The 24,089-nt window shown below is 45.1% G+C and overlaps 2 protein-coding genes across 3 annotated transcripts in view; both read left to right on the top strand.

Annotated features, from left to right (window-relative positions):
• LOC309358616 (uncharacterized protein) overlaps positions 1-24,089 on the top strand; it is a 24,414-nt gene extending 325 nt beyond the window's left edge. Inside the window, exons 1-2 of one of the 2 annotated variants that reach the window (XM_081891971.1) lie at positions 21,365-21,491; positions 23,001-24,089. In XM_081891971.1, coding sequence (XP_081748097.1) covers positions 23,029-23,793 — 765 coding nt within the window. In that variant the 5' untranslated portion in view covers positions 21,365-21,491; positions 23,001-23,028 and the 3' untranslated portion in view covers positions 23,794-24,089. Of the gene's footprint in view, positions 1-21,364; positions 21,492-23,000 lie in introns of those variants that run through there. The other variant, XM_081891970.1, reaches the window with a different exon arrangement.
• Positions 1,515-2,875, top strand: LOC309358582 (uncharacterized protein). The gene has a single exon (XM_081891900.1). It carries the CDS (start codon positions 1,646-1,648, stop codon positions 2,591-2,593), a length of 948 nt encoding a protein of 315 aa, XP_081748026.1. The 5' UTR covers positions 1,515-1,645; the 3' UTR covers positions 2,594-2,875.

Raw genomic sequence — 24,089 nt, 5'->3', positions numbered from 1 at the left:
ACAGCAAATGAATTGGTGTGTCCTCCCCAACAGCAATGCTTGAATGATAGCTGCAGCTAAGCCAGAGATTGCATCCTTACCTAAACCTGTTCCAAAAGGCACCTTAATCCTTTATGATTATCAAGGGATAAATCTGTCAGACAAAGGTTCACTGAGGAATTGTTCCCAGAAGAAGCCTTATGCATTCATGCCCTGCTTGCAGGGTCAGACCTGCTTAGCTGGTGCAGGGGAGTCATGTCATTCATATTATCTGTCCTCCATATCTACACCAGATATATGGTTTGGCTTGCTAGCTGGCAGCCAACCAGGTAGCACTGAAGGAACAGATTCTAGGTAGAGAGTACAGAAAACAGAGAGATGAAGCTAGGGATTCTGGAGGCGGTCAATCAGTCACTGGTTGCCCCATTTCAAAGCACCAGAGCAAGATCACCTAATGAAAGGTTCCTCCGCTATAAAAAATCATTTAATTTAGACATTGCCTTTCATGTAGGTTGCACAGAAAATAACAATACCAATGGCAAAAAAAATGTTTTGAACCCTTAGTATATATTTTTAAACAAAATATCAGAATGTTGATAAAACTCTACAAAAGAGGGGGAAATGCAGCAGAGATCTAGGACAATAAAATCAGAGAAACATAGCAGTCCAGGGAGTTAATTAGAACCTTCCACCCTGACATGCTGATTTTTTAAAAAATGTGTGAGATTGATTGATGGATTTTGCACTGCCTACATATGCTTACTTGACAGGTGGAATCATATCAATCCACTCGTCCATCTATCCATAGCTCGCAAAATTTACATACCATTTAATCATTTACAAAAAAAGAGGTTTACAAAAAGAATGAAACAGTAAAGCTATCAGGGGGAAAAATCTGTTAAAAAATATTTGAAGAATAATAAAATAATAATGGGTAAACTAAATCCAGATTAAAACACACGCCAATCTCCTATGCTTCAGGATAGGCTGGCTTAAACAATGACATTTAAGGCAGGGGCAGCCTATACTACGGTGAGGATGCTCATCTGATATCACTTGGGGGGGGAACCCCATTTCTTACAAATGTGCAATGAGTATGATATGGTACCTGGAACAGTGCCAGTTTCACAGATCAAAGCTGTTGAGTGGATATATACAGAGGGAATCTCACAAGGAAACTGGTCCTGAGCTATATATATTATTCAATCATGGGATCCAGCACAAATGACCACCACCTGATGCTGCAGCCTCAGTGACCACCCTGAGGACCACTAGGCCCTTTCAGAAACGAGCACCGCAGTCATCAGTGTGCCATAACCATTCTTTGCCTTGTTTCAGGCTTAATTCACAGAAACAACTGCCACACCGAAGCCGAAAGATGAGCCAACAAAGACAAAGCGGGGGCTGTTGCAGCGGTTCAGGAGGCAGTGGTGGCGGCGGCGGTGGTGGCTGCTCTGGAGGCGGCGGCGGAGGCGGAGGCCAAAGCCAAAGCTCATCCTGCTGCGGAAGAAGCGGAGGCGGAGGCGGAGGTGGAGGCCAAAGCCAAAGCTCATCCTGCTGCGGAAGAAGCGGAGGCGGAGGCGGAGGTGGAGGCCAAAGCCAAAGCTCATCCTGCTGCGGAAGAGGCGGAGGAGGATCTGGTGGCAGCTGCGGCGGTGGTGGTGGGATGATGCAAATCCGCGGAGGAGGAGGCAGCTGCGGAGGATCTGGCGGTGGAGGAGGAGGAGGAGGCTGCTGCTGCTGCAGTGGAGGCGGCGGAGGCGGCGGACAGTCCGGCGGAATCATCATTATTCCATGTGGAGGCGGCCAGTCTTCTGGGTGCTGTGGTGGAGGTGGATATGGAGGTGGATATGGAGGTGGCCAGCAAAGGATCCCCATAGTTATTGGCGGAGGATCATCTGGAGGGGTTTGCTGTGGAGCTAGCGGCGGCGGTGCAGTATGCTGCGGATCATCCGGCGGCGGTGGTGGCGGCCAGTCTTCTGGGTGCTGCGTTGGAGGTGGATCTGGTGGTGGCATGGGCCAGCAAAAGATCCCCATGGTTATTGGTGGAGGATCTAGCGGCGGCAGTGGTGGTGCAGTATGTTGCAGCTCATCTGGCGGCGGCGGCGGCGGTGCCGTTTGTTGCAGCTCGTCTGGTGGTGGAAGCTCAGGTGGGGTTAAGGTTCTTGGAGGAGGATCTGGTGGAGGAGGTGGAGGAGGTGGAGGATCCGGTGGGAAAACCATCATCATCGGTGGAGGAAGTGGTGGGGGATCTGGTGGGGGAGTATGTTGCAGCTCGTCTGGCGGCAGTGGCGGTGGCGGTTCCGTTTGCTGTAGCTCATCTGGGGGTGGAGGCTCAGGTGGGGTTAAGGTGATTGGAGGAGGATCTGGTGGAGGAGGTGGAGGAGGCGGAGGATCAGGTGGGAAAACCATTGTCGTATCTGGAGGAAGCAGTGGTGGTGGTGGTGGAGGAGGAGGAGGAGGATCTGTCTGCTGCAGCAGCGGCAGTGGTGGAGCTGTCTGCTGCAGCAGTGGTGGATCTGGTGGTGGATCCTCGCAGACCAAGTGCCCCATTGTCGTCCCAGCATGCATTGGGCAAACAAAGCAGCCCTGCTCCATGCCAAGCATCAAGTAAAATGCAACATTTGCCAAGCAACCCAAGATAAGCTAACTTTGCCAGTTCACAGCTGACAACATCATGTTAAGCCCAAAACACTTCTGCATGTTGCTTTGCCCTTCCATTATTCAATGGTGTTTTATGTTTGCATGTTCAATGTGTGGCTCATTCTTCAATGTAATTTATGAATGTGTGTGTGTTTGTGGTGGATGAGAGTTTCCTCATCCACCCAATGCTGCTGATTTCCTTGTTTCAATCTCCCTTAATGCAAGGGATTAAATAAAGCTTACTTAGAATCAACACATCTGTCGTGTCTTCTTCCATCACCCCTCTGCCATTATCACAATCCATCTGGCTCTTTTTGGTTCAGCTTTATAAAATTTGTATACTGCTTCCCACTAAGGTTGTCCCACAATTGTCCCAACCAAAGTTTTCTTTTTTAAAAAAAGAACCAACCCAAAGCAGTTATAAAATCACTATCAGGAGCAGCTGATGCAACATCTAGAGGAAAGGTTTCCCCCTTCTCTCAAGGCACTAGAACTTGTGGATATTCAGAGAAGCTGAAGATTCAGGGCAGCATAGTTGAACTCTAGAATGCATTCCCAGAAATGGCAGTGATGGCCACCAACTTGAATGGCTTTCAGTGATGACTGGGGAAAATAATTGTGGAAAAGAAGACTCTCAATGGCTCCTGCCATGGTGACTATGCTCTCCCTTCAAGCTCAGAGGCAGTACTGCATCTGAATACCAACTTCCTCAAACCACAAATGAGGAAAGGGGTCTTCTGCTTGAGTCCTTCCTGAGGGTTTCTCATGGTGGCATCTGTGGAACTTAGGTAACAGGATGGTGGACTAGATGAGCCATTGCCCTGATCCAGCAGGCTCTTTTTATGTCCTTATGATCTTATGCTCATGCTGCTCTGAAGACCCTTAGGATCCATAGTGGGTGGATGTAAGCTCTCACAAACGCATAGTCTTTCCCAATATAAGGTAGCTATATATATTCAAATTGACCCACAGTCACTTCCATGCATCATCCTGGTAGGAGAGCTCACAACTCAGTGATCAGGCTCTGAAAGCGCAATGTCCCAGATTCACTCTCTAGTATCTCTAGTGGAATAATAATAATAATAATAATAATAATAATAATAATAATAATAATTTATTTGTATCCCACCCTCCCCGGCTGAGGCCAGGCTCAGAGCAGCTAACACCATAAAAACAACACAATATGCATAAAAACAGACATCAATTAAGTAAAAGACATCTTAAAATTAATTCAGACAAGTTAAAATCTAGGCACGTGGCAATTATCAGGTTGGAATTGAGAGTGGTTAATACTTGCCAGGACCAACTGTTTCCACTGATCATACAAGGACCAGTGAGTGGGTTGGGGACCTCCTTCAGGCTTGTTGTATACAAAGGAAAGTAAGTCAAACTGCATCCTGCCCAAAGGCCTGGAGGAACAGGCCCTGTGGAAAGATGTCAAATCCCACAGGGCCCTGGTCTCTTGTGGGAGAGCATTCCACCAGGCTGGGACCATGGCCGAAAAGGCCCTGGGTCTAGTTGAGGCAAGTCTAATTTTCCTGGGGCCCAGGTTCTTCAAGGTGTTGACCGCAAGGTCCTTAGTGGGGTATACCAGGAGAGGTGGTCCCATAGGTACGAGGGCTTCAAAGGTTAAAACCAGGACCTTAAACCTGACCCTATACTCCACCAGGAGTCAGTGCAGCTGGTATAGCACTGGGTGAATGTGATGCCGCGGCAAGGACCCCGTAAGAAGTCTCGTCGCGGCATTCTGCACCCGCTGGAGTTTCTGGGTCAGTCTCAAGGGCAGCCCCACGTAGAGTGAGTTACAATAGTCAAGCCTGGAGGTGACTATTGCATGGATCACAGTGGCGAGGTCAGGGCAAGAGAGATAAAGGATCTCTCTTGCATGGATCACAGTGGCGAGGTCAGGGCAAGAGAGATAAAGGGACCAACTGCTTAGCTTGGTGGAGATGAAAAAAATGCCGCCTTTGTCATAGCTGTCACCTGCACCTCCATAGAAAGGGAGGCGTCAAAGATTACACCCAAACTCTTGACAGAAGGCGCTGGCACTAATTGCGCCCCTGCAAGGGATGGAAGTTGGCCCCCCAACCCCATATCATGTCAACCCAGCCAAAGGACCTCTGACTTCAAAGGATTTAACTTCAACAGGCTCCCACGTAGCCATCCAGCCACAGCTTCCAAACATCTGATCAATGTGTCTGGGGTCGAGCAGGCATGGCTGTCCATCAACAGATAGAGTTGGGTGTCATCAGCATACTGAGGGCAATCCAAACCAAAATTCCAGACAAGCTGGACAAGGGGGTGCATAAAGATGTTGAAATGCATCGGGGAGAGAATTGCGCCCTGAGGTACTCCACACACCAAGGAGTAGTGCGACGACAGCTCCCCACCCCCCAGTGCCACCCTCTGTCCCCAACCAGAAAGGAACGAGTGCAGCCATTGAAGGACTATGCCCCAAATCCCCACATCGGTGAGGTGGACTAGAGTACTTAGAAATGGGCCAAAAAGTCACAGGCATAAGCTCATGCTAAGGTCCCATGTTCTGCCTATAGTTGTGCTGTCTGCTTCCAGAGGTGCTGTTCCTGCAGCTGCTGTGCATCCTAGAAATGGAGTGTAATTAACAAATAAGTCAATTTCAGTTCTCCTTCCTCTCTCTCTCTCTCTCTATCTATCTATCTATCTATCTATCTATCTATCTATCTCTCTTGGTCTCTGAAGACAAGAAAGGCTCTATGCTCATCTGAGTGTAGAGCTCACCAGCTTTGTTTTTTCCCCATTTTTCTGAAGGCAAGAGAAGCCCCAAGGCTACCAGGAACCATAATGGTAGAGTGAAAGCTTTCACAATCACATAAACATTTAAAAAACAGCTCCCAGAATGGGACTGGTGGGGCAGAAGGCAGGAAGGGCACCAGTAGGTGGAGCCAGAGTCAATGGCAGGAAGAGTCCATTCATCCTAAATTTGTCCCCACCCTCTTCTTTCCTGGGTCCTACCAGGGCAACATAGAGACTAAAGAGGAGGAAGCTTACAGGCAAGGCAATCTCCTGTCCATGTAGGCAGGCATGTGGGGGCTGGCTGAATGGAGACTGAGGTTGTCAATGTCCCATTCACCTAAATAGACCAGCCTCCACTGCCAATCAGCATGACCAATGGGACTGATAGAAAATGCAATCCAACAATATCTGGAGGGCCAGTGATTCATTTGACCAATGGAAGAGCATAGTAGAAGACACAACTGGCTTTTTTTTGGGGGGGGGGAATAGAAAGGTGTTGTTAAGCACAGCTTTCTGCTGAAACTTTGTTCTTAAAGACAATGGGATGGATCATTTTTGCAGATAACTATTGAACTGAGTCTTGACCAGAACCTCCACTCCACCAAGTCAGATCTTCTGTATATTTGTCGTCTTGGTTGGCAACTAGGAATGATCTATAAGCAGTGGTCAAGGTGGTTCTTCAAGGTCATTGCTAACTACAAGCATGGCAGAGAGCCTAGTTAACAAAAGTTGGGATGGCAGTCCCTTGTGGTCCTAAGTTAAGAATACATTTATTTCATGGGTCGCAGTTGTATTTTTCACACGGCTCAGTTGCACGGTGGCTTGTGCCCACTGGGACAGGTGAGGCTGGATTTGCAGTAGATGCCACTGGAGCTAATGACAAGCAGAGCCAGCCAATTGTCTCTTCCTCCCTGTTGTGGTTAGGGAAAAGTTCTCCCCACCCCACCCCTCAAAACTTGTGGAAATCCCATAAAGCTGAATGTTGGAAGAGTCAGGGCAGATGAAAGGAAGTCCTTCTTCACACTGCACATAGTTAAACTCTACAACTCACTCCCCCAGGAGCAGTGATGGCCACCAACTTGGATGGCTTTAAAAGAGAATTGGACAACCTTATGGAGGAACAGGCTATCAATGTCTCCATCAGCCCTATTGTTGCCTGAAGTTAAGCCATGTTAATAACATGGGTGATGAGGCCGGAAATGAAAATGATAAGCATCTGATGTGAGAGACATGTGTTGACATCACACTTCTCTCCTCCAAGCCGATCCTTGACCTGATCTAACAGAGCCAGGCTGTTCTTAAGTTCTTAGAAAGATTCATCATCAGGATTGTTGAGTGATCTCATAGTACAAAAGAGAATCAAAGGACAAAGTAGGACCATGTAGAAGTCAACACCAAGGAAGAATCAGAGATATAGGCATACGCCAGACCTCAGGAGAACCTTGTTTTCCAAGCATGAGTTAAGTAGACTAGGAAGCCCTCTTCTTCTCCTTCCAGCCCAGAAGTGCTCAATAATCAGTCTGTGTGGGCAGATTTAGCCCAGGGCCTGAAGGTACTTCCTCAAGGATGCTGTCACCTGCAGTTCAATATATCACCACATAGGGGCAGGCAACAGGGCTTTGCTTCAGTCGTGTGTGTGATTTGCACTTTGTAGGGCTGCCATACGTCCGGGAAATCCTGGGCATGTCCTCTTTTGTGGGGCCTACATGCCCATCCAGGGGGATTTTTTACAATTGTAAGCAAATGTCTGGGGGTTTGGTGGCATTAATTCGGGGGGGGGCATACCTTTTTAGTCAAGACTTTTACCTTGGGAAATATGGCAACCCTACAGTTCCTGGAAGCTGTAGTTGGTCAATAGGAAGTCCTTGCTTCCCTCGGAGAGCTACCATTCCCAGAGAGTTTTACCAATTTATCTACCTTCCCAGGAACTCTGCAAATCGTAGCTCTGTGACCGATATAGGGGCCTCCTAGCAACATTCAGCACCTTTAACAACCTAAAGTTCTCATGATGGAGTCTCAGAGAATTGTGGAATCCAGTTGTTATGGAGCTGTTGACCCATGTATAAATCCAGGATTGACAAACTAGATGTGGTTGCTTCAAAAATGGAAAGGGGGGGAAAGTCCTTTGTGCCTAGTATGCACAGCGACAAAAAGCTGCTTTGTAGATCATTCCTGTTCGGTGTGCCATCCAGCCATGATTTCATCCAGGAGACTCCACATTTTCTTTTCCCCTCCACCCTACCTGTGTTGCATTATTTTCTCTCTCTCTTTCACGCCAACTAACAGTGTTCACATCTGCAGTGCATTCTCTGTCCTCACTGGGATTTTTTTTTTTTAATTGCTTTCTGGGGGGTTTTCTTTGCATACCCCCTCTTCTTCTTTTAAAGTTTCTTCTCAAAGAAAGAAAGAAAGAAAGAAAGAAAGAAAGAAAGAAAGAAAGAAAGAAAGAAAGAACTTGGGATTTCCCTGACAATGATGATAGCACCATCTTGTGTTTGGGTAGAGCTATTTCAGATACATACAGAAAGGCATTTGTGTGTGTGTGTGTGTGTGTGTGTGTGTGTGTGTGTGTGAGAGAGAGAGAGAGAGAGAGAGAGAGAGAGAGAGACTTGCCCATTGTGACAAACAATTATCCACAACATACAAACAAGCAAACATTGATCCGTTTATTTCAGTTATTTATACACCAACTTCTAATAGCGCACCCACTATAGCCAACCTGATAGCTTTGTGGAAAAAAATGGAAGCATTCAATGCAGATCTGAGGTGGGAAAACTTTGGCCCTCCAGATGTTGTTGTTATTTTTTAGTCATTTAGTCATGTCTGACTCTTCATGACCCCATGGTCCAGAGCACAGAAGCCACTCCTGTCTTCCACTGCTTCCCGCAGTTTGGTCAAACTCATGTTGATAGCTGTGAGAACACTGTCCAACCATCTTGTCCTCTGTCGTCCCCTTCTCCTTGTGCCCTCAGTCTTTCCCAACATCAGGGTCTTTTCCAGGGAGTCTTCTCTTCACATGAGGTGGCCAAAGTATCTTCAGGATCTGTCCTTCCAGTGAGCAGTCAGGGCTGGTTTCCTTCAGAATGGAGAGGTTTGATCTTCTTGCAGTCCATGGGACTCTCAAGAGTCTCCTCCAGCACCAGAATTCAAAAGCATCAATTCTTCAGCAATCAGCCTTCTTTATGGTCCAGCTTTCACTTCCATATATCACTACTGGGAAGACTATAGCTTTAACTATACAGACCTTTGTCGGCAAGGTGATGTCTCTTCTTTTTAAGCTGCTGTCTAGGTTTGTCATCGCTTTTCTACCAAGAAGCAGGTGTCTTTTAATTTTGTGACTGTTGTCACCATCTGCAGTGATCATGGACCCCAAGAAAGTAAAATCTCTCCAGATGATATTGGACTGCAACTCCCATCACGAAGCATGGCCAATGGTCAGGAATGATGGGACTTATAGACAGTGCTATTTTTCTAGAAAAAAGGGTGCCTGAACTTACAATGAACACCTCCCTTGTTCTCTTATAATGGCAATGGCGTCCACCTAAGAGGTGCCGAAACTGAGTTCCAGTAAATTCTGGCTGATAAAAGCCCTACTTACATTTCAGCAACATCTGGAGGGCTAAGGTTTCCCACCCTTGATACATACTCTTAATTGCAAAGTAAATTGGAAGGCAGGATAATGAAAGCCCCTAATGTTTGACTCCTGGTATCACCAGATAGGAATGTCCCTCTGCCATAACCCTGTAGAATTTCAGTTAATCATGATAGATAATACAGAGTTGGATGAACCAGGAGCCTGGCTCAACATAAGGCATCTTCCTGTGTGCTTAATTTTCTTTTTGATACCATTGCCCAAATGGTCTTTGGGAGTGGGGAAGGATCAGGCAATTGAAGTGGGAGTTTACCATTCCTGCCCTAGCTCCACATAAAAAAGATGGAAGCCACAAGGAACTAAATGAAACATGACTAGGTGGATGTTCAAACCTTACTTGAACCAAAAGCATTTCCAGTGTTGAATGTAAGTCAATAGAAAGATGTATGCATGGGTGAGTCCATACCCAGTTTATTTTTTAAAAATTTTATGCAAGACACCCAATTCCTTCAATGGGGTGGCACATAAAACCCCCAAAGTTTGGATGGAAAGTTTACAACAATGAGGAGCAGCAGTGTGGTCTAGTGGTCTAGATCAAAGGAAGTAATAGTGCCACTGTATTCTGCTCTGGTCAGACCTCACCTGGAGTACTGTGTCCAGTTCTGGGCACCACAGTTCAAGAAGGACACTGACAAACTGGAACGTGTCCAGAGGAGGGCAACTCAAATGGTCAAAGGCCTGGAAACAATGCCTTATGAGGAACGGCTAAGGGAGCTGGGCATGTTTAGCCTGGAGAAGAGGAGGTTAAGGGGTGATATGATAGCCATGTTCAAATATATAAAAGGATGTCACATAGAGGAGGGAGAAAGGTTGTTTTCTGCTGCTCCAGAGAAGCGGACACGGAGCAATGGATCCAAACTACAATAAAGAAGATTCCACCTAAACATTAGGAAGAACTTCCTGACAGTAAGAGCTGTTCGACAGTGGAATTTGCTGCCAAGGAGTGTGGTGGAGTCTCCTTCTTTGGAGGTCTTTAAGCAGAGGCTTGACAACCATATGTCAGGAGTGCTCTGATGGTGTTTCCTGCTTGGCAGGGGGTTGGACTCGATGGCCCTTGTGGTCTCTTCCAACTCTATGATTCTATGATTCTATGATTAGAACAGGGGTGACTAATGTGATGCTTTTGGAGCCCAGCTTCAGCCTCAGATAGAACAGCCAATGGTCAGGGATAATGGGACTTGGGAGTGGCATCTGGATGGTCACAGCTCACTCGCCTGACCAAGAAGAATGTAATTGAACTTCTAGTCAGCCACTTGGTCACACAGGAATCTGCCTTTCACTGGACCAGAAAATTGGTTAATCTACTTGGTACTGTCTTTGCAGTAACTCTTCAGGGTTGAAGAACCACCTGAACACATCAGAGATGGAACTTGGAATCTCCTTCAAACAAAGTAGATGCTCTACCACTAAGCTATGGTCCATCACCAAGTCTCAGAGCAAAGATTTTAAACTGGAGGTTCTCAGGGAACCATGTCTTCCCATTGTCACTTGGCCTCAACCTGCTTGTTCAGGTGCATAGCATACATGATCATCATCCGGAGCTCAGATCATCATCTGATGATCATCAGGAACCTGACCAAGCTTGCTCTGATCTATGGAGCATCATGTTACATTAAATCAAGTGACAGGTCAACGTGTGACAAGGTCACATGGAAGCAAGTGCATCGTGGCTGTCATGCTGCCTCCTAACAAAAGGTTCTGCTGTGATTAACACAGCAGTTAGGCCAAGCCTGTACTAGTCATGACACGTTGTCAAGGACTATGATCTACAGGGCTAGAACCATCAGAACCCAGCATTGTCAGGTACCTGCTAGAGCCCTGTGCCCTGGCATGGGCCCACTGATGGTGAGAACTCTGTGGAGCCCCAGTAATAAACCACCATTTTACATTTCCTGCAAAACTCCAAAATGATGCAACTCTGAGAAATTGAAGTGAAAACTGTTTGGCACAAGACTTAAGGGCCACCAACCAGTTCTGATTGGAAGAAGTGCTGTGCTGCCTAATAGGACCATCCACAGTGGGGAGAATACCACATTCCTATGGAAATAATAATAATAATAATAATAATAATAATAATAATAATAATAATATATTATTTCTACCCCATCCATCTGGCTGGGTTTTCCCAGCCACTCTGGGCAGCTTCCAACAAAAGATTAAAAATTCAATAAACATCAGTCATAAAAAACTTCCTTAAACAGGGCTCCTTCAGATGTCTTCTAAATGTCATATAGTTTTTTATTTCTTTGACATCTGATGGGAGGGCATTCCACAGGTTGGGTGCCACTACCGTGAAGGCCCTCTGCCAGGTTCCCTGTAACTTCGCTTCTCGCAGTGAGGGAACCGCCAGAAGGCCCTGGCACTGGATCCTATCTGACTTCGCTGCAGGTTCATTCAGTCTATCTTATGGGTTATTGTAAGTATCTTTCATCTGGTTGCTTTATTTTCATTTTGTTCTGTCTTATATTTGTGACTTGCTTTGAGACTCCTTCGAGAAGGCCCTCGGCGCTGGACCTCAGTGTCTGGACAGAACGATGGGGGTGGAGACACTTCTTCAGGTATACTTAGGGGCTAGCCTCCAAGACTTAGAAAGTATAAACCTCTTGGCAATAGGCTCGCCAAAAAATGCAGAGTTTGAGATGCAATGCAGTCCAAACAAATCAACATCAAGTGCAGAGAATCAGTTCAGGTCAAAATCATTGACATTCAGAGGCAAGATCCAGAAGGACCAGGAACCAGAGGCCCATTTTGCTTCCAGAAGTGAAAAGGGTCCTGAGGGAGATTTTATTTACTCTGGCCTCTTAGACCACACCATAATACCAGTTGCGAGGAGATGCCTTACTCACGAATCATCTGGCAACTCTGAGTCTGTATATACATGCTATGTTGGCATAAAAGTGCCTGGCTTAAAACCGTCTATCAAAAACTTCACTCTTGTGGCCTATCCCCACAACACCTACTCACTGTGGGCCCCACTAAAGCAAACAGTCTAATTGGTCAACGTCTAAAAGATATCGAGCATCAGAACAATCTGGCCACTATAAGGAAATTCTGCCCTTGGTATGTTCATTTTCCACCTTTCCATTTTGATTCTCTGGCCCCATATCTGCACAAACCTATTATCCCAAAATACAGACGTGCTTTTACACTTGCAAGACTGGACGTTTTGCCATCTGCAGTACTTGAGGGTTGATTCCAAAAGATCCCGCCTGAGAAACGTCTTTGCCGCTGTGGAGACGGTAGCACCGAACCAGTGGCACATGTCCTCCTGTCTTGCACTCTCTACAAAGACCTGAGGAACGAGAGCATCACCCCACTCATACTAACCATCCCAGGGCGCTCAACCACTGCCACAATGTCCTTTCTTCTTTCAGATGAAAATGAGCAGATAACAGCAAAGGTTGCTAGGTTCATAGCAGGGCCAGTCAGAATAAGGGCCACTAACTGACAGCTGATTCAGGACTTTATATCAAATTTTCCTTTCTGTGTATACAGTGGTACCTCGAGTTAAGAACTTAATTCATTCTGGAGGTCTGTTCTTAACCTGAAACTGTTCTTAACCTGAAGCACCACTTTAGTTAATGGGGCCTCCTGTTGCCGCCGCACCGCCGGAGCACGATTTCTGTTCTCATCCTGAAGCAAAGTTCTTAACCTGAGGTAATATTTCTGGGTTAGTGGAGTCTGTAACCTGAAGCATATGTAACCCGAGGTACCACAGTACTGTAATGTTTTATTGTTGCTATGGCCATTGGCTAATGCGAATAAAGTTTCATCTATCTATCTATCAATCATGCTATGTTGGCTGAAAATGATGTACAGGTGGTACATGACCCCAGTCAAGCTTGCAAAAATATATCATTTGCCCGATAATAAATGTTGGAAATGCAAAGAAACTGAAGGTACATTCTTTCACCTTTGGTGGACGTGCCCAAGGATTAAGGCTTTCTGGGAGATGATCTATAATGAAATAAAAAAGGTGTTTAAATACACTTTTCTGAAGAAACCAGAGGCCTTCCTCCTAGGCATAGTTGATCAAACGGTGTCAAAGAAGGATAGAACTTTTTTTATGTATGCCACAGCAGCAGCAAGAATTCTCATCGCGAAGCATTGGAAGACACAAGACCTACCCACACTGGAAGAATGGCAGACGCAATTGATGGACTATATGGAACTGGCGGAGATGACTGGCAGAATCCGAGACCAGGGAGAAGAGTTGGTGGAAGAAGATTGGAAGAAATTTAAAATTTATTTACAGAAGCATTGTAAAATTTTTGAATGTTGATGGTATTGATTTGAATTGAAGGGGTTCTAGTAATAAGGTTAAGATTGGACTTATAATAGATAAATAGATAAATTAAATAATTAAATTTAATTAATTTGCTGAATCAATTTTTAAAAGGGATACAAAAAAGGGAGGTGTGAGGAAGTCAGGAAAATAAGTTAATCAAAGTTGAGAAACTAAAAAAGAGGGATTTTCTTTTTTTCTTTTTTTCTTGTATGTGCCTTTTTTATTTCTATCTCTTTCTTTTTTATGCTTTAATGTTTGTATTTGTGTATTCTGTGATTTTGTATTTTTGTATTTTTGTACTTTTCTAAATCTTTTATTTCTAAAATCTAATAAAATATTTTTTTAAAAAAAATAATAAAAAATATCATGCTATGTTGGCAGTCTTCATTGATAGCTTTATGTACCATGAATTTGCTGGATCCTTTTCAAAAGCCATCCAAATTGCATATATGACTTCACCTATCCTTCTGATTGCATATATATTCTTTTAACTGGTTCTAATCTTCTAATTTTTTTAAATTTTGGAAATCACCATGGGTAGGGTTGCCATATTTCAAGGAGTAAAATTCCTGACATCTAAAAAGTCGTTGAATGCCCCCCCCCTTTTTTTAAGAAAACAGCAAAATTGTGGAGCTCTTTCCCCTGCTTTTTCCATTTGTGTTGCCATACATCTGGGTTTTTCCTGACATTTTTTCTGATTCGGCAACATTCTCCCCTGATGCCATTTTTACACCAGAAAACCAGGACATGTCAGGAATTTTCCTGGCGTATGGCAAGCCTAACCATGGGGTTTTATGGTGAAGGAGTGATAAGAAATCCAATGGAAGAGGCGGTGGTGGAGTTGGAATAAACATGATAACAAATAGATAAGGCAGCACCCTGTTCTCAGAAGCTTACACTGCAATTTTAAGTGGTGCAACTGTCCGAGATACGGGAAGTGTTTCTTTTGTGGTTGAGGAAGTAAGTTCCTCCTGATAGTTAAGGATACAGGGAGAAGATACTTATCTGTAAACAGCTGGGGAGTTATAAATAACTGGCTGTTGCTTAGCATTCCATTTATGAATTTGACTTCAACTTCCAAATGGAGAGCACTCATTATACAATTTGATGTCCACCAATATTTCATAAACACCTGGTCAAACTATGGTTTGAAACCTGATTTATTCACATCTTTACACTTGAGTTTGGATAAAGGGATTGTAGATGTCAGAGGCACTGGGCCTGTGATGTCACACATGGCACACAGTGTGACATCATACGGTAGGAGGAGGCCCAGTGGGACCCATCAAGGCCTGTAGAAGACCTGATGAGGCCTGTTGTGGCCTCCAGAAGGCCCAATGAGCCTCGTCAGGCCTTCCAGAGGCTGTGGCAGGCCCTCCATTTCACAGTAAAGGCACCCCACAGTGGCAGTGTAGCAGCAGTGAGGGGGTAGTGGCAGCAGTGGTACACAGCCAAGGGTGGAGACACCTGTCCCAGCACATGGAGCGGGGTGGGGCGGGGCTAGCTGGTCCATAGGGGCGGGGCTAATTGGCCACATGGCGAGCATCCTTAGCCACCTGTGTGGCGAGCGTGGGGGGCTCTGCTAGCCGCCTGTGCAGGGAGCGTCCCTAGCAGCCCGCTGCCCATGCGGCAAGCATCTTGGGGTGCTGCTAGCGTGGCGAGAGGGGTGGGTGTGGTGCAGCGATGTCACCCTCCCTCACAGTTGACACCTGGTGCGCATCGCACCCACCGCACCTGCCTTCCTCTGCCAGTGTAAGCAGCAGCAGCACTGCACAGCAGATGGCAGCGGAGGCTGTGGGTCTGAGCACCCACAATAAAAAAATTGTGGGTGCTAGGTTAAGATTACTAGACATCCCCGTTTCCCGGGGACAGTCCCCGAATTTACAAATCAGTCCCCATACAAAATTCATTGAAGTTGAAAATTCATTGAAGTTGAAAATTCATTGATTTTTTTTTTTTGGTAACCTTATGCTACGACTCCCGGGGGGCCCTGGCGTTGGCGCAACTGGTAGGTGTTATAGCAGGCATAGGCAAACTCTGGGACTACAATTCCCATCATCCCTGACCACTGGTCCTGTTAGCTAGGGATGATGGGAATTGTAGTCCCAAACATCTGGAGGGCCGGAGTTTGCCTATGCCTGTGTTATAGCATGGCCATCTCAAGAGGGGTTACTCCGGGAAACTTCCAAATCTCCTTTCCCTCTTTACACCCCAGAACAGCAGGGAGGGGCAGTTCTCTGGCATTGCCAATGGCTTTCAATGGCCCTTTATTTTTCCTTAATGGTCCTAACCCAACCAGGTTGTTTTACATAGGCTAGAGGAGGAATTTCTTTGCAGGTTGGGTTTTCCCTTCATATCCCAAATAATTAAAATCCAATTAGTATCTGGGATTTAGAGGGCCCCTCAAAATCTATAACACTATAAATATATGTCTAGCCAGTCATTTATTTGATCCATTCAACCCATCTGATTTGCATTAACTGCATTACTTGTTAAATACATTAATGAATCAATCAATTTTAATGGATAAAGGAAACAACCGAAGTCTATGATAACACAAAAGCTATTTTGGATGGTAAAATTCTGTATGTGTAGAAAACCTCTGATGTGAATGTAGTCTATAGAATTAATAATAATAATAATAATAATAATAATAATAATAATAATAATAATAACTTGTTATTTATACCCTGCCCATCTGGCTGGGTTTCCCCAGCCACTCTGGGTGGCTTCCAACAAAATACAATAAAACATCAGACATTAAAAACATCCCTAAACATGGCTGCCTTCAGATACTTTCTAAAAGTCAGACAGTTGTTTATTTCCTTGACATCTGATGGGAGGGCGTTCCACAGGGCGGGCACCACCACCGAGAAGGCCCTCTGCCTGCTTCCCTGTAACCTCACTTCTCACAGGGAGGGAACCACCAGAAGGCCCTGCCGCTGGACCCTAGGGTCTGGAATGAACGATGAGGGTGGAGACACTCCTTCAGGAATACTGGGTCTGTAAAATTCACATCTAGTCTTGCCTCTGATCCTGCTCAGCATTGGCATGTGGTTCCTGAGAAGTTCTACAAGAGGAAATGTAGGTTTTGGGCTGTATCAAGTGGCATTTAAAAAAGAAAAGAATCCATTTAATTTGGGCAGGTAATGAATCCAATGAGAGATGAAGAGAAGGAGGATAAATGTTCTGGAGAATAGTCATCAAAAGACTTTCATATATGGTGAACTTGTAAAAGAGTAAAGGAGTATTGGGAAATGATATATAATGAATTGGGGGGGGGACTTTAAAAGTACCTTTCCCCCCCAAACAGAGTCCTTTTTGTTGGGGATAATTCAGAGGGAAATTCCCAGGTGTCAAAAAATACTATTTATGTATGCTAATACTGTGGCCCATGTTTTGTTACCCACAAAATGGAAAACGAGCGAGGTTCCAACCAAAGAAGAATGGCAACTTATACTGATGGAATACACACAAATTGCAGTTTTAACATATAGAATAAGAGAACAAGAATATACACTTAAAGAAGACTGGAAAATGTTTACTGAATATATGAGTGAAAATTGTATTCATTTGAAAATGCTGGCAGCATTAAGATAAATTCAACAGTATAAATAAGTTTTGATGGATTTAACAATGGGACTGACTGGTTTAGCTCATGTAAAATATGCAGGGATGTTTGGTATGCAAAATGAACCACGGAAATAGAAGAGAGGTCACTGATTTAAGATTGTTTAAATGAATATTTCAAAATGTAGAAAATTTTGTGTGTGTGTATTTTGATATTCCACATTAATACCATTTATTTTAAGGCCAGAAAGTCAGGGGTGTGAAGACCTGTGTGCATTTTTGGGGGGTGTTTCAATAACCCACACTTTTTTTGCCTTTGTTAAAGTAGTATTGGAGACTCCTGCTCTCAGAATTTTGAAGGAGGGGATATTTTTGTTGTGAGAAATCTCTCAACCCACCAAAGTCTGTTTTCCAGGTGGGACTGTAGAACTATAGAACTATAGACTATAGAAATAGACAGAGCCCAAATCTAAACAAATTGAAGGCACTCAAGAGGGTGATCTTTATTTCACTGCTTTAGTAGAATCCCTCACCCACCAGGTAAGGTGGTGGCCAGAGATGCCCATGGCATAGTACAAAGGACTCTTTAACATCTTCTCAAACAAAGAACATTAAGCTAATTGGTTCTATTTTGTCACATCAGTGCTTACATTGCTCATGCACACTCATGAAAAGCAACATTTTCATCTATCAGGCTACCTTTAAAGTAAACTGTTCCATTGCCTCTACAACACCCCATCTCTCTTATCTTCAACCTGCCTTGCCATGTCTCTCAAACCCATCAGTTCACATAAATAATTGGCATTCCAAATGCCCAGTCCACCCTTGGTCATGCTCAAATGCAAGCATAGTTCAAACAGCTACATCGTTTTGTTGCAGGAATTTATGTAAAGGTCAGGGGGGCTGCCCCTCCAGCAGATATTGTGCACACACAACCAGACTACCAAGATTGGCGCAATCACTTCTGCAGGTGTCCCCACAGAGCACTTCATCACAGTCTTTCCTATCTATTCAAGGTGCTTTTGCTGCACATTATCAGATGTGACAATTCACTGATGGACGTATCTACGTGCTGGCTCACTGGGAAAACTTTTGTTGTTGTTGTTTAGTTATTTAGTCGTGTCCGACTCTTCATGACCCCATGGACCAGAGCACACCAGGCACTCCTGTCTTCCACTGCCCCCCACAGTTTGGTCAAACTCATGCTGGTAGCTTCAAGAACACTGTCCAACCATCTCGTCCTCTGTCGTCCCCTTCTCCTTGTGCCCTCCATCTTTCCCAACATCTTTTCCAGGGAGTCTTCTCTTCTCATGAGGTGGCCAAATTATTGGAGCCTCAGCTTCAGGATCTGTCCTTCCAGTGAGCACTCAGGGCTGATTTCCTTCAGAATGGAGAGGTTTGATCTTCTTGCAGTCCATGGGACTCTCAAGAGTCTCCTCCAGTACCATAATTCAAAAGCATCAATTTTTCAGCGACCAGCCTTCTTTATGGTCCAGGTCTCACTTCCATAAATCACTACTGGGAAAACTATAGCTCTAACTATACAGAAAACTTTGCAAAGTCATATAAAATTGCTCCAGCATGGATTTGCAGCATTCCAACTTTGTTCTGTTCAGGAAAGGAGCAGCCATAATCCCTGAAACCTGGGATCACGTGCACAGCAGCCTCTTGCACAAGAGATAATCACTGGCATCCTGGCATCTGGGTGCCAAACAGACAGTCATCCCATGGAGAATAGCAAACTATCCAATAATGGATTAGGTCCTCAGTCAGGACAAAGAGGTGTGATTAACTTGGCCTGGGAAACTAGGAACTTGTAAACTTGGGTGTATGGTGGAGGTCAAGGGAAGGATGGGGGCAAACCTGATGTTTAGGTTTCTGTCACCAGACCCTCCCAATTTGTGATGTATGCATGAAGTAATTTTAGTGGTGTTGTGGGTATCTTTTTAAAACTGATAAAAGTGGGAGCCACCCTTTGTTCTGGGCTTCCATCTTGCTCAAATGGTCATCAATAGAACAATGAACAGGATGGTGATGCAATGACTATCGCAATCGACACCATATATTATCTCCAAGGCAACTATCTGTAAACAAACAATAAACATCCTTAAAAATGGCAAAAGTAGATTCTTTCCCAAATACAGTGGTACCTTGGGTTAAGAACTTAATTCGTTCCGGAGGTCCTGAAACCTGAACCTGAACCTGAACCTGTTCTTAACCGGAAGCACCACTTTAGCTAATGGGGCCGCCGCGCCGCTGGAGCACGGTTTCTGTTCTCATCCTGAAGCAAAGTTCTTAACCCGAGGTACTATTTCTGGGTTAGCGGAGTCTGTAACCTGAAGCGTATGTAACCTGAAGTGTATGTAACCCAAGGTACCACTGTTGTTTTTATCTTAAACAATAGCAAGCTCAGTAATAAAGAGCCCACTTGGGATATATCAGTGGTTGAGTGCTCAGACGTTGTTCTGGTGATCCAACATTTCGTCGCTAAAGAGCTTAATCATCGAGCTTTGTAGTAAATAATATACAAGTGAAGACAGTGAGTAAAAGACTTGAAGCAGGAGTATATCTGTCCCTGTCTGCATGTTTCCATTGGGAGGAGCATAGAAAGAGGACGATATCCTTCAGATTGTTAAGCCTTCTTAGGAAACATGGGAAGGGGTAACTAATTATGTTTGCAATTGTTCAAGATAAAACCTATTTTGGAAAGAGAAGAAATGAGCACTGAACCACTGATATATTACAAGGGAACTCTTTGTTTCATCCTCTTTTGTCCTCAGGGCCACTTGGATGCTTGTAAGAAGGTATTTTGGAACTCTGCTTCATGCTACTTGAGAGGCAGAATGAAAGTTTGTGTTACTGGGACCCAACAGGAAAATTGGGAGAGGTGTTGCACATTTAGCAAGCACATTAGCAAGCTGAAACAGGAGGAAGATGGTGGGGTTCTCTGTACCTTGTGTTTGATGAGGGTGGAAGGGGGCACATGGCATTCAGCCTCCACTTTGCGGAGGGGAGGGTTGGAAAAGTAGGTAGGGTAGGGTAGAAGATGGGGAAAGGGGGAGGGTGATGACTAGAAGGTTAGAAGGGTAGAAAGGAAGGAGGTGGAGAGGGGAAAGGAGTGGGTAGGGGAAGGAATGGTAGAAGGATTGGAAGGAGGGAGGGCAGGGTAGAAGGGAAGGGAAGGGGAGGAAGGGGAAGGAGGGGAGGAAGGAGGTAGGAGAGGGGGAGTTGTGTGGTGTGGAAGTAGCTGTCTGGAGCGAGAGAAGAAGCTGTGTCTCAAAGCCCTGTGTCCTTATTTTCATCTGAGGGATGTTGGAGGGTATCTAACAAGTGTACAAGTGCCAACTGATGGACGTATCTACGTACTGGCTCAGTGGGAAAACTTTTTTTGTTGTTGTTTAGTCATTTAGTCATGTCCAACTCTTTGTGTCCCCATGGACCAGAGCACGCCGGGCACTCCTGTCTTCCACTGCCTCCCACAGCTTGGCCAAACTCATGTTGTTAGCTTTGAGAACACTGTCCCACCATCTCGTCCTCTGCCATCCCCTTCTCCTTGTGCCCTCCATCTTTCCCAACATCAGGGTCTTTTCCAGGGAGTCTTCTCTTCTCATGAGGTGACCTCAGCTTCAGGATCTGTCCTTCCTGTGAGCACTCAGGGCTGATTTCCTTCAGAATGGAGAGGTTTGATCTTCTTGCAGTCCATGGGACTCTCAAGAGTCTCCTCCAGCACCATAATTCAAAAGCACCAATTATTCGGCGATCAGCCTTCTTTATGGTCCAGCTCTCACTTCCATACATCACTACTGGGAAAACCATAGCTTTAACTATACAGACCTTTAACTATACAACCCTGCGTGTTTATCAACAATTCCACACACTTAAAAAATAAATAAATCCGTTTAACATAGAAATGACAGGGAACAGACTTAATTGATTGATATAGTGCATTTATATTCTTCCTTTTTCTCCAGGAACTCAAAGTGGCCTACATGGTTCTCCCCTTCCTCATTTTATCCCTACAATAATCCTGTTAGATAGGTTAGGCTGAAAGGCAGTGACTGGCCCAAGGTCACAGTCAGTGAGCTTCATTGTGGTTTTAAACCCTGGTTTCCCACATCCAGTCCAACACCCTAAGGACTGTACCACAACAGTCTCTCAACCTATGGATAAACAAGTGCAGCAGTAGCAATTGGGACTGGATATATTCTGATTTGCTTATCTCTAGCAAAAGCCCACCCTTGAATACATCACCCATCAAGAGCCCCCACAAATATGTGAGACACCGCTACAAAGCAGCATCACAGGAACTTACTCATTAGGTGGAGCACCTTCATTAAGCTGTTTACGCTCTGTAAAATGACTAGTGATACAAAAGTGAGATATGGATCTCATGATTTGTCTGACATCTTGGGTTTGATGAGGCCGACAGTTAAGGGAAGTTGTAACTGTGCCACTCACCATTCCTGGGGTGCCTCACTTCCCATAGGAGTGGCCAGAAGATGGGTATAAAGAGGATCTCTGGTCCCCAAGCTCATCATTCGAATCCATTGAGACTTCTCCATCGTTCCACCACATCTGCTAAACAAGGTAAGCCCAATGCTCAGATCATCCTCCTTCCTTTGAATGGATGGAAACATCTTCAGCTATGCACAGATGGAAAAAATAATGCTATTTGGGTTGGAGGCTGCAAAGGGTTGATTTGGGTTTTTTAATACAGTGTGCAATTCCTTCCAATCATTGGAGGGAGAGGGACATTTTTCTTGATGCAAATGAGAAGTGGAGAATCTGTTGGGAGTTCTTCCTTTGTTCTCTCGGTATTTGCTGCTAAGGTTTGGGGTGAAATATTGGTGCACAGTGTAGCTACTGTATCCACAAACATGCAGAAGCTTGTTGTAATTGGAGTTGGGCGATGGTACTTGAGCAGCAGAGGTCACAGCAGATGAATTGGTGTGTCCTCCCCAACAGCAATGCTTGAATGATAGCTGCAGCTCAGCCAAAGTTTTCTTCAAGGCATTTTAATCCTTTTAAATTAAAGGATTAATCTGTCAGACAAAAATTCACTGAGGAATTGTTTCCGGCAGAGGCCTTATACATCCATGCACAGTTTGCAGGGCCAGACCTGCTTAACTCGTGTAGAGGAGCAATGTTATCCCATTATCTGACCATATTTACACCAGATAAATGGTTTGGCTTGTTAGCTTGCAGTCATCCAGGGAAGCGCTGAGGAAGCAGATTCAAGGAAGATAGTACAGGAAACAGCTGAAGCTAGCGATTCTGGAGGTGGTCAATCAGTGTCTGAGTTCCATCACTGCAAAGCAGGAACAAAATAGAAAAAAGGGGATACGGGCCAATACAGTCTGAGAAACATGGCACGTCAGTGAGTAGACTAGATTACAACCTTCCGCCCCAACATGCTTATGTTCTACATGTGGGGAATTATTTTGCACTGGCTAGATAAGTTTACATGACAGCTAGAATCATATCCATCCATCTACCTACTTACCTATAGCTCTCAAAATTTGTATGCTATTCAATTGTTTGCAAAATAAGGTAGTTTTTTAAAAAAAAGAAACAGTAAAACTTTCCAGTTTTTTTTTAAATGAAAACATTCAAAGGATAATTAAAATAACCAATAAGCTAAAAGCCACATTAAACCATCATTGTTTCTCAATAGGCTTGATGACAGAAAGATATTTTATCAGGGGCAGAAAATACTACTGCAACCTGATATCAACTGTCAGGAAGTTCTGAAATGTGGGTGGTGCAACACGAAAATATCAATTTCTTAGAATTGTGCAATGAGTACCATGTGGCATCTGTAAGAGTGCCAGTTTCAGAGATCAAAGTGTTTAAATGAATGGACATTTATGGAGAAAATAAACTAGTCCTGAACTGTTTCTCCTTCCTGACACACACACAAACAAACCAACACACAAACATGCATTCAACCATGTGATCCAACACACTGCCAGTCACCACCTGTACTCCCTGGTGCTGCAGCCTGGACCCAAGATGACCACCATGAGAATGAGGCCCTTTGAGAAACGAGCATTGCAGCCAGCAGTGTGCATTAACTATGCTTTGTCCACTTTCCAGGTCTAACGCACCACACCAAAACCGAAAGATGAGCAAGCAAAGACAAAGCAGGGGTGGCTGTTGCTGCTGTGGCAGTTCAAGGGGCGGCTGCTGCTGCTGCTCTGGAGGTGGAGGATATGGCGGCGGTGGACAGTCCGGCGGAGTCATTGTTATACCAAGCGGAGGTGGATATGGAGGTGGATATGGAGGTGGCCAGCAAAAGATCCCAATGGTTGTTGGCGGAGGATCTGGAGGGGTTTGCTGCGGAGCCAGTAGCGGTGGCGCAGTGTGCTGTGGATCATCTGGTGGCAGTGGCCAGTCTTCTGGGTGTTGCATTGGAGGTGGAATGGGTGGTGGATATGGAGGTGGATATGGATATGGCCAGCAAAAGATCCCCATAGTTGTTGGTGGAGGATCTGGAGGGGTTTGCTGTGGAGCTAGCGGCGGCCGTGGTGGTGCAGTATGTTGCAGCTCGTCCGGCTCCGGTGGCGCAGTTTGTTGTAGCTCATCCGGTGGTGGAAGCTCAGGTGGGGTTAAGGTGATTGGAGGAGGATACGGTGGAGGAGGATACAGTGGCGGCAGTGGGAAAACCATTGTCGTACCTGGTGGAAGCAGTGGTGGTGGCAGTGGCGGAGCTGTCTGCTGCAGCAGTGGCAGTGGTGGAGCTGTGTGCTGCAGCAGCGGCAGTGGCGGAGCTGTCTGTTGCAGCAGCGGCGGATCTGGTGGTGGATACTCACAGACCAAGTGCCCCATTGTCGTCCCACCATGCATTGGGACAACCAAACAGGTCTGCCCATTGCCAAGCATCAAGTAAAAAGCAACATTTGCCAAGCAACCCAAGAAAAGTGAACTTTGCTACCTCGCATCAGCATCCTGACAACGACATGTTAAACCCAGGACACTTCTGCATGTTGCTTTCTTTGCTCTTTCATTCTTCAATGGCATTTTATGCTTCTATGTTCAATGTGTGGCTCATTCTTCAATGTAACTTATGAATGGCTGTGTGTGTTTGCGGTGGATGGGAGTTTCCTCATCCACCCACCCCTGCTGATTTCCTTGCTTCAATTTCCCATAATGCATGGGAGAGAATAAAACCTATTTCAGAATCAA

Source organism: Podarcis melisellensis (assembly GCF_964234715.1).
Source record: "Podarcis melisellensis genome assembly, chromosome: 16".
NCBI lineage: Eukaryota > Metazoa > Chordata > Lepidosauria > Squamata > Lacertidae > Podarcis > Podarcis melisellensis.
This window is presented reverse-complemented; position numbering and strand designations above follow the sequence as displayed.

Coding starts and splice junctions, on each gene's coding strand:
- LOC309358582 (XM_081891900.1), top strand. CDS start 1,646: ATGATGCAAATCCGCGGAGGAGGAGGCAGCTGCGGAGGATCTGGCGGT.